General features: G+C 40.7%; 1 protein-coding gene across 3 annotated transcripts in view; it reads right to left on the bottom strand.

The window, feature by feature from the left end:
• cacna1g (calcium channel, voltage-dependent, T type, alpha 1G subunit) overlaps positions 1–15,666 on the bottom strand; it is a 207,029-nt gene that overhangs the window by 114,913 nt on the left and 76,450 nt on the right. For all 3 annotated transcript variants that reach the window (XM_026351608.1, XM_026351609.1, XM_026351607.1), the window contains 2 exons: positions 12,986–13,097; positions 1,783–1,916 (listed from right to left, as the gene is read on the bottom strand). In XM_026351608.1, coding sequence (XP_026207393.1) covers positions 1,783–1,916; positions 12,986–13,097 — 246 coding nt within the window. The remainder of the gene's footprint in view (positions 1–1,782; positions 1,917–12,985; positions 13,098–15,666) is intronic.

Here is a 15,666-nt window from a genome sequence, read left to right as displayed (position 1 = left end):
GTTGCACCATCGTTTATAAGAAGCATCTTACATCCAGTAATATTCTGTCTCTGTCAACTGAGTTACTGGTTGTTGGAGAAAACCAGCGTAAACTGAGTTAATCTAAAATCCACTGCATTAAATAAGATGTAAAACAACAGCTGAGACACTAGAAAACTATAAAAGTGAAAAGTAAGACCATTCTATTAATGTCTGTGGATATAAAGTTAACCTACTGAATGAAATATCAGTGCAATGATGTTATTAGACAATTTAGCTTCTCCTCTAAACCCCATGAACTAACAAACTAGAACAACCTGCAGTCAAGGTAAAGGCACACACCAAACGAGTGTAGCCTCAAAGTGCTTGAAGATGTCAAATTCAAACATCTGAGCCAAAATGAAACTCACAACTAACAAAAGTTAAAAGATAACTTAATTAAGTTTCTATCCTATGCCATGTAGAGTGTTTAAAACACCCCAGTAATCAGAGCAGCAAGGGCAGAGTGTGTCTCTACCCATCAATCCACTAACGGGCTGAGAATTTGAGGCGGGTTTTCCAAACATTGCAGAGGTTTTATTGCACAAAGACACTATTGCCAGGGGAACACACTCCAAAAGAAAAAGAGAGTTGCGTTACTGGAATAGTATAAATTGTCTTTTTCAATAAACACTACACGTTTTCATTCCCTGTTGCTAATTTCAAGCTCTTTTTATTGGTCTCACTTAGTGGATTAGTGCCTGAATATTAGACACTGAGGTATCTCCCATCTAGTTCCTTCTGTTGCTCTGGCACGGGATCGGCTGCTCTCTGATGATGGCCAACAGGGAAGCAGTTTTACTATCCATGATTGGAGGATATTTCCACTCAGATGCAGGTGGAGCGAAGGAGAAGAGGAGTAAATGATTTTGCTCAATGATGGCTGAGGAAGACGCTAAGGGTTGCCCATACAGACGAGACAGAAGGCGACTTTGGCTGCAGGGAACATGTGCTGCTCACAGCAAACCCATCAGCTATGCTCTACAGGTGTGTTATTGCATTAATGTGGGTAAAATATATCTGACGGCTGCTGCTGAAGGACATCGACACACACGCACAGTCACATAGAGAAGGAAATGTGCCCTGTTCCCACTGATGGACAACAGAAGCCATGGCAGACGGATGGCATTAAAAAGCAGCAGGGGAATGTAGTGTGTTGAAAATGTCAGACCAAAACCAGCAGGCTATGTTCTGTAACATGTTTAATCAAATTTAATCAAAGTGTGTATGCGTGTATGTGCATAGTATAAAGTGCACAGGGACAGATTGTGAAGTGCCAAACACGTTTTGAGTGGGAAAAAAATGCAATCACTCACCTTAAAGTCACTCTCTCCAGCTGTTTGACACATTCTGGGAACTTAAGGACTTAACAGGGTGCTTGCCACCAATTTCTAGCTAAACATCTTTTACAAGACATTCAGAGCGACTTCATTTAATGACTAACCCAGCAGAACGCACAAAGAAGTAGCACGACGCTACTTAGTAAAGCTGGTTCGTCCTTCAAAACCAATGTTTGATCTTCTCTCGGGGCAGCAAGTAAAGAAAAACCCCTGCAGCTTGCTGAAATCTGAGGCACAGTTCCATTTACATTCACAGGTCTGCTCTTGTTCACAAATCTGTCCCTGTACGATCAAGTCTTGATTGATCGTTGCTCAAATTTGTTTCATGTGTGTGTGTGCTGCTTATTGCGCAGGCTCCCAGTGTTTATGCACTGTTATGCTTGGGCACCTGTGTATTTGTGTGTGGTTTTTGTGTGTAACTCACCCAGCCAATACTATGAAGAAGTCCAAGCGGTTCCACGTGTCTCCGAGGTAACACTTCTTGCCAAAAATTCCCAGAGCCACCATCTTGATTACCATCTCAATGGCAAAGAATGCAAAGATGAAGTCATCAAAGTCCTGCAGAGAGAAACAGACAGAAGATACAAGTGAGTAAATTAGAGGAACTGTTAACATGTTAAGTGGTGCAGCCCTGAGCAAATTCTGGGATCTAGTCAGTGTCCCTGTCCTTCTTCACACCACAAAACTTGATGATGATGTATAATAAAAAGTCAGAGTATTATTAAAGTTATTGCAATTTTTCCTGTGAAAAATGTATGTTTTAAATTTCAACATGCAAATGTCACCCACAGAAACCAGCTATCAAACATATAAAGCAGACAGCTCACAGCGAATCCACGGGTTAGCCGGGTGCCGGGTGTGTGAAGTTTGTATATTCTCCCAGTGTCTGCCTGGGTTTTCTCCAGGTACATCACCTTCCTCCCAGCATCCAAATATATGCAGTTAGATAACTCAAATTAAAAATTTTAATTGTTTAAAGGTGTGCAAATCTCTGTGTGTCATAGCTGCGATAGACAGGCAACATGTCCAGGGTAATCATTATACTTAGTACAAACTGTGTCTTGCTGGTGGCAACAGAAGAGCAGTAAGAGGGTCATCAAACTCAGTGGGAGTCATCCAGTTAGCTAACATAGACAGCAGATAGCACATAGACCATAATGTAGAAGACATGCTGATTTCTTAGTGGGGCTCACTCATGTGATGTTTAAAAATAGCCCACTGAAAACGTTTGCCATTAATGTGATACTCTATTCATTCATGCAGAGCAGTCCTCTTTCTCTTTGCTCTGCTGTAGGGAGGTCAGCCTTCTTGTGGATGGGGAAAGACAGAAGAAATGAGAACAGTCTCCTTCCAACTCCAACATATCTCGTTTAAGAACACTTCAGCAAATCAGATGCTTGCCGACCACACGGGTCCTCTGCTTTAATCGTGTTTTTTCGTCACCTTGCTAGCTTGACAGAGACTCAAGGGACAAATGGCTTCCCATCCAGAGTATATAATGCAATAACCTGGAACAAGCTGCTCATTGCACTAATCAGTATTCCTGCCCTCATTACTGTCTCGCTGGCTGTCTGACTGAGCTTTGGCTCTCCAAATTATTATCAGACTGCACTAAAGAAGAAAACAAGGGCAAGAGTGAGGACTGAAGTTGGACTGGAATTAAAGAGAAAATACCCCTAATTCTTCAAATATGAAAATCAATACATAAATTTTAAAAGGCAGATCAGAAGAAACTGGAGATGAGAAGGGAAAAGTCAAAAAATAAAAAGAAGAAATTCTGGAAGGAGATCAAGGCACATACACCCACTGATAGATGAGTCATCCAAACATGAACAGAGAAATGTATAAATACATCAAATCCTGTTAGCTTAGGCAGAGGCTAGCCTCTCGCTGCTCTAAAGTTCACTGTAAGTAAAATGTTGAGGTTCACATGAGACTGCATGTGTGCATGTGTAAGAGAGTGTGTGTTCGACGACACTCTCGCCCGTCCCATCTTTGGAGAGCATTCATGTGGTCTTCTTAGAAACCCCCAACCATTTTACTTAGCTGCACTGCTTTCTCCAGGGGCAAGCATACAAACCATCAGACAGCAGGTTTCTTAAACAAGCAGCTGCCCTGGTTGAACTCTCTAATACTGACCATACAACACCCCAGATGTTTTACACTGTGCTCATTTACTCCATAGGGGCAGAAGAGCCTTAGAGCTGATTGTTCAGTGGTGCATACTCTTCCAGAAGAAAAGTGAAGTTTTGATCTAAATATAATCTCAACTGTGTGACTATTGGAACCAAATTTTCTTTGCAGGCCAACAAAACACACGACAACTTATACTGTGATATGGATGTTTTACACTGTACAGTAATGGTGTAATTATTTTAAGTATAAAACCTTGATGTAAACACACGCAACACCAGTACAGTGGGTTAAATTTGAATATATGGAAATAACATTTACAGCTACAGAGTATGTTTCACAGTTGTGAAACCAAGACTGACACAAGACCAACCAGGAAAATGGAATCATGACCATTATCTAATATTTCTTGTTGTTAGAGGTGCTGTCATCAGTTAACCAAGTTAAAAAAGGTGAACTTAACTCAGTTAAGTTTATCCTACATGGTACTAGTCAACTGATATATATAAATATTCAAACTGTGACCCAGACTCACTGAACAGCCTCACAGCAGTGTAGAGATATTCCTCATCACTTCTGGTCTGTCTGCTCCCTTTGCACTGAGGGGCTCTCTAGGCATTGCTATTGGTAAGTTTGAAAAATATAGCTTGATTCCAAGTCACCAGCCTCACTCACAGTATTTAGAAAACTGTCTTAGACACAGCTGTTAAGCGACTTGTAAGACAACTGCTGTGGAAAAAAAGCGTCAGCCAAATGATTAAATGCAAATGTAAATCCCAGTAATGACTTTGTGTGCATATAATGTGCAGATAAGGTAAGGCAGGGTTTAAACTTCTCTCCCAAGGTTTCTTATTTTACTCTTCAATGACTTCAGTCAGCTTTCGTATATACAACAATGGTGCATGCAACTCCAATGATTCCCTGAAAGTGTGCATAGTTGTCTTCTATCTGACCAATCATCATGTCTCTATCATGGCAGACTTTTCAAACCACCTTAGCGTGTGACCATTCTGAACACGTTTAAACACTATTGCTATTAGATGTGGTTGGACGACACATTACACACATACGCCCACCTTGATGCTATTCTTACAAGTTTTGTAAAAAAAAAAATTGGCATTCTAATCAACCTGGAGTCACGATTACAGCAGCAAGGATGAGATCCCTCCCAAGTTTCCACAAATATGGACGGTGGATGCCAAATAGAGTATGGTACTGCAACAGTGAATCAAACGAAAAATGAAATTATTTTAAGTTTTATTTATTTAGAAGGATTTATAATATATAACTTTCCAATCACAAATGTTCCATTGACTGATATGATTGAAACGACACTTGATTCTTATTTATAGTACCACAAACAGTCCTTTCTGTTCTAATTTTAGCTGAGGCTTCGGCCTTCCAGCTCCATTAAAGAATGCACAAGTATAGCTGAAGGATGAGGAATGGATGATTTCTCTTTGGCTTTTACTACATGCAATGACTATGCAGATGAAATTAACTGTAAAGCATGTGTCAGCGCTTTCTGTATTCATTTGAAACTATTCAATATAAAAGCCTTAATAGAATATGGAGAAGCACTCTGGCCTTGTTAGTAATCATGTCTTCAAGAGATGCCATGTACATTGCAACATTACACCACGCGTGACAGATAACAGAGTAGATCAACAATCTGTTGGAAAAATAAAGTCCAACTCTTGACAGATGCACAACTGAGACAGAACAAGCCTTGTGTGAAACAGAGAAGAGCAGAGATGTTTAACGCCATGCTGAGCTCGAAATGACTGCGTTGCTTTCTCCTGTGATACACCATCCATCTGCCTCTGTTCTCTTTTGTTTAACGAAGGAGCCATTTCTTCTGTCTCTGCTGGGGAGTAATTACTCATCTATTTTACATTAGCTAAGGTCTGCATGCCTGCAGAGGCCCAGAACATATGAAGGCCCCTTAAGACGAAGAGTGATAGCAAACAACGCTGTAGCTTTACTGTTGTTTAGACTCTCAGATGCACATTCAGTGATCACACAATATATCCTTAAATGCCTGCACACACACACACACACACACAAACACACACTAATACATACAGTAATGGCTATACATTATTATTAACATATATAGCTTAGGACAGATCCTTCAGGGACTTTCTATAAATTGACATTGAGTTTATGGCAACTAGCTCAATCATTCCTACTGCTCTTGCTGCAAGTACACGCACTCACACACACACACACACACACACAGTCTACACACAGCTGGAATTTCCAATTCATCAAAGTCAACAGGACATGTTGGCCTGAGGCATTCCCACCGGAGCATACGGGCATGGCAGCACATACAGTACCAGCTCTGTAATCAAGATATTGATTCCCTGACAGTTGTATCACTCATGGACCGAGCATGAAACATGAAACATAGATCACATTGGATATCCAAACACATAAGAAGAGCTCTGGAACTACATGAATCACAAGCTAAGAGCTGCACTCTCAAGCTATTTAAAATGGAAATGTGTGTGTGTGTGTGTGTGTGTGTGTGTGTGTGTGTGTGTGTGTGTGTGTGTGTGTGTGTGTGTGTATCTTGTCACCATGGTTCAATGGCTATACGTCCATGTGGAGAGCAGAGAAGCCTAACACACGCACGCATGCGCGCGTCTGCCTCCGAGGGAACAAACACCAGTGACCTGTGCTGAACGGCTCACTGCTCACACACTCCCTAATTTCTACCCTCCACTGCGTTGTCTCCCTGTGAAGAGACTTACAAAAGGACTGAATATTTGAACTCCCATGGAAATTCTTCTGCAACTTTTGGAAATATCTCCAAAGAATAATTAGTCTTTCACATAATGTGAAAACAAAACTAAAAAGTTAATTATGTCATATCATCGAGCTTAATCCCAGTTCAGACAAGTCTTACAAAATTGGTGTTGATTCAGCCCAACTGTCATAAAAGTGTGAAATAGGCCAGTAAATGACAGCGGAGAACTCGTGGTGAGTCGATCCAATTTAAAGCTTTTTGAAACACTGAGAAATGAGCACACAGATTACTGTTGAGACAAAAATGAAGTAGTGAATGAGATTACAAAATCAGTTGTTATGAAATTTTCTATGGCAAACAAGCCTTTTAATTGCTTCATCATAACAGCAGTTCAAAGAGGACAACTTTCATTCAACATTCAACACATTCACTTCTTCCATGTGTTGTGCTCACTGACAATGAAGGAAGGCTTCAGCCTATTAGTGATCGCACTGTTTCCACTATTTCATTTGTAATGTCTGAACTCTTAGTGTGAACTTTGTATTCTATGTTTGCAGAAAGTACCACACTAATGCAAATAATGCTTGTCCAGTGTTGAATCTGTCTTATTCTGTAGCCTAACAGGCCGACACTTGGCTACACAGGCATCGTTACTTTTTCGTTTTAGACAGCTTCAAGTTTGTTAAATGTTTGTCTCTATGAATAAACTTTTTATGACAGTGCAGAATGAGAGAAGTGGGATCTTGTCTTTTGCAGTCTGCCATCCTTATCTGCTTTCCCACTCTTGTCTCCTGGCAGGATTCCTGGATTCCTGCTGTATGCGCGCTACTGGCATTCCTCCTCCTCCCACTCCTTCGAATTCCATCCCTCTCATCTTTATCTTCCTCTTATCTTTTTTTCCCGCTACTGTCCTTCTCTCCCAGGGAAGTCGTATCACTCCCCTATTACTGTGATTATGTCTCTCACAGTGGTGTGAGAGTGCGTAGGCAATGGTACATTTGTGTGTACATGGTAGCTTAGGTGTCATTGTTTATGTGCTTGCTCATAATAACTTTTGAATGTTTTTCTGTATGTGTGTATCACGTGTGTGCCCATATCTCACACATGATTACACTGTACGGCCATACCTGAAACACTCTGACAGCTTTGTTCTCCTCTGTCTCTCTCCATGTGTGTCCACCTCTCAGCCTGAACAGGGACAATGCACTGTTCAGCAGCTCTAAGTGTGTATGTGTGTGTGTGTGTGTATGTGCGCATTTCTTTATTAATCTATTTATATCATCAATACCACTGTTGTGAGGACATTTTATCTATTTTTTAAAACTCCAAACAGTGTTTTGGGGGTTTACGCTAGGTTTTATGGTTAGGGTAAGGGTCAATTATGTCCTCACAAGTATACTGAGACATGACTGTGTGTGTGTGTGTGTTTGATCGCTCATGTTACTTCTCACATTGCCTGAGAACAAGTGTAAACACATGTGTCCAACAGCCACACGCACTCACACACAGACATCAAGCACAGCAAGCTGTGCTGCGTGTTATCAATGCGTCAGGCGAGTGCCAACATTACACGCCCTCTCATCACCTCCTGAACAGAGCCTTTATGTTCTAAGTGCACTTAATCACTAATGCTGAGTGCACTTAAAGCGCTCCCTAATGACTTGACGTGGCTCACTCACAAATTCTCAAGTGTCAAAGCAGTTATTAGATACAGTATGGTGCCCGAGCATGAAATGCCGCAGCTCTTGATGAACAATCACAATCTGCAGATCAGAAACATTCCTGCTCATGATTCAAATGCCACCATGTGTTTGTGGGTAAATAATCAGCAATCAGCTGGAGCATTGTGGCAGAGTGCAAGTCACTTGACTGTCACTACAAAGTGGTTTCCTCACTTAAAAACTCAAAAGTCTCTCTGTTCTAAATAATTACAGCCAAACCTATGTTTGACGTGGCCACCCAACCAAATGTCTCTTATAGAGTTAAATCAAAGCGATCCTGATGCACCTTATCTTCAGATCAGCTGAGTTGATCAGATCATAAAGTAAACTGGTACCTTCCAGCTTCTCATTGAGTGATCCAGGTAATTAGCTTTGGGTAGGTATATCCTCAAGTTAAAAGTAGTGTATTTGTATTTGACTATATTTTGACTAGAGGTGCCTCCACTATAATCCATGATGAGAAACTCTGCGTGTATTACAGGTAAGAGGATGAACTGCAAATAAGAAAGTCCAGTTTAAGGTTCACACCTGAATTTTAGCCGGCAGTCCTGTGAAAACATTCAACAACATCCACACACTCTCTTTCAAAAATAAATCTCAGTCACTATGTATGCTAATTTTACCTGTCACAAGTCTGAATGCTATTATCACAGAGGTCACACCCTTCCATCACATGCACACGTGCACGCACATGCACTCAGACAGGCAGGCAGACAGCCAGGCAGACAGCCATGCGTGCCGATAAATGTGGTGTATTCCTCATGTGGTGAGGACAATAGGGCAGACTAACTGTAATCTGCCATTCAGTTGAGATCCACTCCTCACATGTGCGGGGAGATAATATTGTGAGAGAGACTTTTCAGCTCAATCATGGCCATTCATAGCAGCCAGGGTAATGGAACACAAATGCTCACATGCAGACACAAGATCTGACGTTTCTTCGTCTCCCAGCCACAGGCTGACGTGGGTCCTGAAACTTCAGCCTAAAAGCTCCTTCAGTAGTTCCATGTAGCCACAGCACATGGTTCTACAAAAAAATGGCTGACACTCCCTCTCAGCCAGGAATCTAAATCTACGACTGCTTCAACCTGCCGGTTCCTCTCCCTCTGTTGTTCTTCTTCTCTCTGTGTATCTTTCAGTAGCCCGGTGCTCTCATTGTATTGGCAATGATTTAATTGGCTTACCACTGACGTGGTTTAGTACTGTAGCTGTGGGGGAGACGATGGAAGGTTAGGCGTGCACTGTAGAACTTAGAGCAGAATGTATTTCATTGAAATCTCTCCTTCAGGCTAAAAAGAGACAGTCCTTAACATTAAAGATGCTACACTGTAGCAAGAGTAATGTCATAATTAGTCTGTCCAGGTTTGTTTATCAACTGAGATGAAGTAGTAGAACAGGAAAATACCACAGAAAACAACAGTATGATCTTGATTTCTATTATTTAGAGTTTGACATATTGACATAAATATCACACAGTAGCTTTTTTATGACCTGAAGCAAACAGTCAAGACAGAGAAGAGTGGCTTTGGGACAAGTCTTTTACTAACCTCAGACTTTATTAGCTGCCATGTGATTTTTTTTTCATTGTTGGTATGAAGTCATTTCCTCCTCCCAACATAATGAATGCTAATCTTAAGGGAGAAGGCTATACCGCCATTTCCAAGCCTTTTAACAGTCCCTAAAACAGTTGTATGTTGCATCATTGCAAATCACAAGGAAACTGAAACAAACCTGGGCGTCATCAAATGTGCAAGATTTCAAAAACTTTGGAGAGGAAAATAATCAGAGATGTCAACTGAGGATTGTTGCTGAGCTGTCCTCTTCTGGACTTGATGTTGCACAGTAGACTGTTGTTAAAGCTCTGTATCTTGGCTTTAAGGTGATTGTTCAAGAAAAACATTGTTCACACAGCAGTACATCAAAGCCTGACTGAAGTTTGCCTGTGAACATCTGAAACACGGGGATGAGTTTTGGCAGTCCGATCCTGTTTGGGCACATATATGTTGCTTTTGTTTGGCAAAACAGGGAAAGATCTTGAACCTTTTGCATAGTGAAACATGGCGGTGGCAGCATATTGCAGTGGGACTGTCACTTCTGGATCACCTAAGTTGGCCCAAAATATTTTGAAGGACACCACCTGGAGTGGCTCTCTCATGGTTAATGCCCATTTTAAAAAACTGGAGCATGGGCATAGCGACTTGTCAGGAACGACTATAAGAGGTTGCTGTCAGTTGTGAGTCACAAAGGTTACACAACGGACTATTTATTGACAGAGGGTAATTTTAGCTTTGTCATTTTTGTTTTTTCTTGTTTCATTTCAGCTCATCAGTAAAACTAAGTGGAGATTTTGTCTTTGTTCTTTCAGAAGTGATTAAACTATAAACACTTCTGATTATGGTCATTTCAATGGAAATGATGAGGGTTTTGTTTGATTTCATAGAAGGGGCTAATAATTTTGTCAACATGTCAACAACATGACTTTGTCTGCAGAGTCACTGTTAAATAAGCCCCAAGCACATCTGTCAATACATATAACGTATTTGTTTATGTGTTCTCTCACAAGAAAAAACATCCTATTTCTGTTTTAGATGAAGCTCTGGGTGTGCTGCACACAGAATACTATTCTCACCACATGGCCTCAGTTTTCTCTTACAACTATACAGTACATGGCTATCAAAGCCAATCATGTACTGGGGAAACTATTTTACTTGAGGAAGTTTTAAAGTCTAACCAAGCTCTGGCTAAGAAGTGGAAAGGTTGAGAAGCAAAGAGGGACTGAGGCAACAGCACGTCAACAATGTGTGACAGTACGTGTGACAAAACTGGAGAGTCGGTTTTCTCTAGACAGTGTGAGACGGATCAGCATGTGGGTCATGTGCCTTTATGATCTTTTAACATATCGAAGTGGCGAGCAATAATGAGATTGAAATGGAGGAAGAGAGGAATTATTAAGAATGCATTTAACCTCTCGGCTGTATATTCCTCTGCGGAGAGCGGCTAAATGAAATCAAATCCCGCATCCTTGAGCAGAGCGATGGAAGGAGTCGATGGGTGCAGGCTGCCCTAGCAACAGCAGATTCAAACTCCTCTGCTCTTCATGCTTCCTTTTTTAATCACTAGCCATGCTATTCACTCAATTCTCTTTTAATTCAACTCCTTTCCTTTTCTTTCCTCCCCTCGTGCTTAATTTCCTCCCCTGTCCACTGCCTCTCTCATTTTTGTTTCAGCACTTTTGCTCCTCATCTCTCTCACTCTTCTCGCTTCCTTTTCCTTTTTTTTGCTTCTTCCCTTTTCTCTTTTCATTTCTCTTTGTTTCCTTACCTGTCCTTTCATCTGCTTAATTTCAGTCCCTTTTTCCTTTCCACACTCTCCCCTCCTGCTCTTTCTTTTCTCATATTTCCTTTTTTATTCATTTCTTCTCATTTATTCCCCTCTTCTGCCACCTTCTTTCATTTCATTTCTATGATTTCCTTTCTTCTTATACCCTTATACCTTGTTTCCCTCATTTTTTGGTACAGTTTTCCTTTTCTCTACTTCAATTTAAGGGAAACTGAAAGTATGATTACTTCCTAAAAATTCTTCTAAGCAGTAAATATCTTACCCACTGAATTTAATAACATCAGAAACACCAGAAAGAAAAACCAAGGAGCATGGCTCTACTTTATGTTTGTCAAACGATAAATATCTCATTTCAGAATGAAACCGCTCACTTTTACTGAGTCAGTGGACAAGAAAATAAGAGGACTTTGTCGTGATTCACTCTATTTGGAACCACTTTGCAAGCACATTATCCCTTCACTGCACATGATGAACAGTGGCAGATAACACAGATCTATCCTACTGCACCTTACTCCTCCTGATTCTCTCATCCAATGCAGAAAAAAAAAACTTTTGTTTCTACAAGTACAACAGTGCTCTTCCATTAGTGTTTGCTGGGTGAAAGGAGGTCCTTAAATTAATGGAAACGCCTCCACACAGTGTTGTTGTTTATTTTCCATCGCAGATAATGCAAATGGAGGGAGCTGCAAAGGCCAGATTTGCTGGGAAATATGGGTTCAGCAGCTCTCTGAGACTCTATCAAATGCATTGTTTTCAGCAACATTTATAATTTATCTCGGTGTGTCAGTGGTCCTGCTCTCTGTCGTGTGTTCTGCTAGGTTTGAGTAATGATTGTACCATCTCATTATCTGCCATGCAAACAGTGATTTTTGCCTCGCACTAATGTCTGATGTTTTCCAGCCATTACTCTGCATTTGTTGTCCTTATCTACTAGTGTCCCATCTGTGTGTGTGTGTGTGTGTGTGAGTGTGTGTGTCAGCGTTGTCTCAGCAATGCATGTTTGTGTTGCTTCCGTCTTGCTCATCCCGCTGGAAGGCCTTTCAGCGGGTTGTGCTAGTCGTATTAAATATAAATCAAGAGGAATCAGTGAATGCCAGTGTTGTTTCTGTCAACAGGACACCTCAATCAACAGGTAAATCAACACTTCCAGTCAAGCGAGAGAGGCATGGTGAACTCCAGGTAACCAAGGCAATGTTTTTTTGCTCCATATTATGCTGTCATGTATTGTATTAACTGCTTCATTGCTGAAATGCTGCATGTAACTGCTATTAACTACTAGCATACTTAGAGTAAAAATTACACACTCGACAGCAACATTACTCGAGTTACTTCAGATTCAGCAAAATTTGTAACAAAAGCTATTTGTGTGTATTTACTTATATTGCTATCCAAATAGTTTTTAATTACACAGTTCATACTGGAAACATAACATTACTAAGCTCTTACTAAGTTTTTACATTTAGCCATTTTGAAGATTTGTTTATGTCTTGTCCAATGACACTTCGGGGTCACAGGAGTTGGGGGTCAGACCACCAGCTTTGTGATTTGTGGACAACCTGCTTTACTTCCTGAACAACAGGCTGTCAGCTTTACACTTGCTTGAAATAATGATGAGCAAGTTGTATAAGTGGATGAATTTACATTTACTCCATCAACATTCAAGCCAATAATGGTCTTACCTGCAGGATCCTGCACCTCTCAGAATTGCAGTCAATGTCTTCACAGGGATGAAACATGCCCAGTGTCACACAGTTCAGCAGGATCACCAACATGGACGCTCGCTCGAACCATGTGGACAGAAGTTAAGGAATACAACAGTGGCAGAAAACAAGAAAATGCAGTTAAAACAATGAGAAAATAATTCTCTAGTCTTTCTCCAGTGTTCTTTTCATCTGACAAAGTGATGCAAGCTTATCTCTTCCAGTCCAATTCACTATTTTTGATAAGAAAAATGAGGCACAGAAGAATCCCAGAAGAAGGAAAGCCCACCTGTGGCTGCTCTGACCCTGTTAACCATTGATCTGTGAGGCCTGTTCGAAGATATTTCAACAGTTAGTAAGGGCAGTGGGATAAATATACCATAAGAGGCAAAAAAATATATATGTTGAGAGACTGGGAGGATGACAAAGAGGAGGATGAAGCATCCAGCTTTACACGTCTAGTGTGAGGACATATTGATGTGTAGCGCATGAATTTTATTGACCGCAAGGTCGAAGTGGGCATTTCTAATGTGGTTAGGCTAAACACCAGCTTGAGCTATGTGACACCAATCAATGATGAGACTAAACACACATTAGGCTGATACTGACTTCAATGAACACACAAATGCACACACACTGTGACACAGTATTGTGGGCTGCATGCGTACACATAAACACACGCCTACATTTGTTATAGATTGCTACTGCATCCACAGTCAGCACCCTGCATCCAGCCTGGTTAATAATGTTAGACACAATGGACAGTTTGTCATCCGAGTGTGTGTGTGTGTGTGTGTGTGTGTGTGTGTGTGTGTGTGTGTGTGTGTGTGTGTGTGTGTGTGTGTGTGTGTGAGCGAAAAAGGAAAACGGTGCTTTTCATCTGTGAATGTGCAGAAAAGTGTGCACACAGGCAGTGAGGACAAACGACCTGTCCGTCTTTTATCGCATTAGTCCCCACTTGCTCATTCATCTCGCTGACCCACAATGCAGCTGGGTCAGTGGGCCCCACAGCCGCCACCATAAAAGTGAATCCAAGTGAGCACAGCCCTTGTTTTTAACTTTCCTCTTTTCTGCTGGTATAAAGGAGCCACAGCATTGTAGAGTTACAAAGAGAAGATCAGATAAAAGCCATAAAAACACATGCTGAATGTAGTGGATCAGAAAACACAGAGAATCTCATATCTCAGCATCAAATATCCAATTACAATGCGAGTGGTAGCAGAGAAGGAGTTATTTTGTGATAAGTGTGCACACTGGAGGGAAGCTGGGAGGAGGACAGTATGGTTAAGGGTCAAACACACTTCCTGCAGAAGAATGTAAGTGTGAATCCACAACAATCATAATATCAATAGGCCTTAGTGTTTTTAAGAAATACTTTCTTAAAGCCCACTTATTCAGTTTTCAATCAACTTATTTTCATTGATTCTATATATTATGCATATGGAAGTCATATATTATCATTCACATTTCTTAAATAGCAATTGTATTTTTTGGCCAATTCTTTGTATCTAGTACATTAAATCAGAGTTCCCCTTTAATACCTGGACTGATAGTAAGCAAACCACTGTCTCTTTTGTGAAAGTTAATGCTGATCCACCAAGACGAACCTTAAGCTTTTACTTTTTATCCCACTAGCAAACACCAGATTTCTTTCTGCAATAGTCCTTAACACTGGCACTGATAATAAATCGCGTGCTGCAGAATCATCCAACTCAAATGTAATTCTAAGACACACCAGGCTAAAGTGTGGTGCACTGTGGTAGTTCCGATACGTTATTGAACAGGAGTATTGAATAATAGATGCAGGCTGGAGGGAGTCTGTGACCAGAAGGAACATCAGCTGGGTAATAATGGCTGCATCTGGAAGGCGGCACAAGATGATGTCACACACTGGAGGATGCACAGAAAGTTTGGTGAGTCCAAAGGGATGCAATTAAAAAGATCAGTCAGTATGGAGAGTGGGATCATTAAACAGGAAACAAAAAGCTCAGACACTCAAAACTAAAAGTAGCTTGAAAGTAGTGGCACTGGAAGTTTTTGTGAGGGTAAACTGTTGTTGGAACACTGTAGTATCAGCAAAAGTCCCCAGTAAAGGACTGAGAAGGTGGGGCTAATTAAAAATAATGAGCTGCATGGGTCACCTCTATAAGCTACTCATACAATCAAGCTTCATCAGAGCTAAGTCGAGGGGCTTCTTGGTTCAGTAAAGTTTAAGGTACTCATTCAGAGCATTGCGCACTTGGACAGACAGAGGGGAAATCATTTTACAATATGTTGTTTCTAAATTGGTTTATTTAAGCAACTTCCTTCGCTATCACTAAACTGCATATTTCCCTGTTGTCCATGAATGTGCTATATTTTCTATTATACAATAGAATTGAATGAAAATTATTTTAGTACAACTAACTCGTAGCTGCCACAGACATGACCTGAAAAACCTTGGAAACTTTGTAAAGTTTACTTTACTGACTTTACAGTCATTCTTGACACGTTCTTAACTGGACAGAGTTTCTATCACTTTTCTTGTTAATGCATTGCAAGCTGTGATATATATTGATATATCATACTGCATAAAACTAACAAACTCATTCCTGCTTGCTGTCCAGAGTGTTGAAACAGGAATAAGCAAGGTAATATGTCATTGGCAGGTGGTGTTGAAT

The sequence above is a fragment of the Anabas testudineus genome, chromosome 19, assembly GCF_900324465.2.
Source record: "Anabas testudineus chromosome 19, fAnaTes1.2, whole genome shotgun sequence".
Classification (NCBI taxonomy): domain Eukaryota; kingdom Metazoa; phylum Chordata; class Actinopteri; order Anabantiformes; family Anabantidae; genus Anabas; species Anabas testudineus.
Note: the sequence above shows the minus strand (reverse complement) of the source record. Positions and strands in the feature narration are given on the sequence as shown.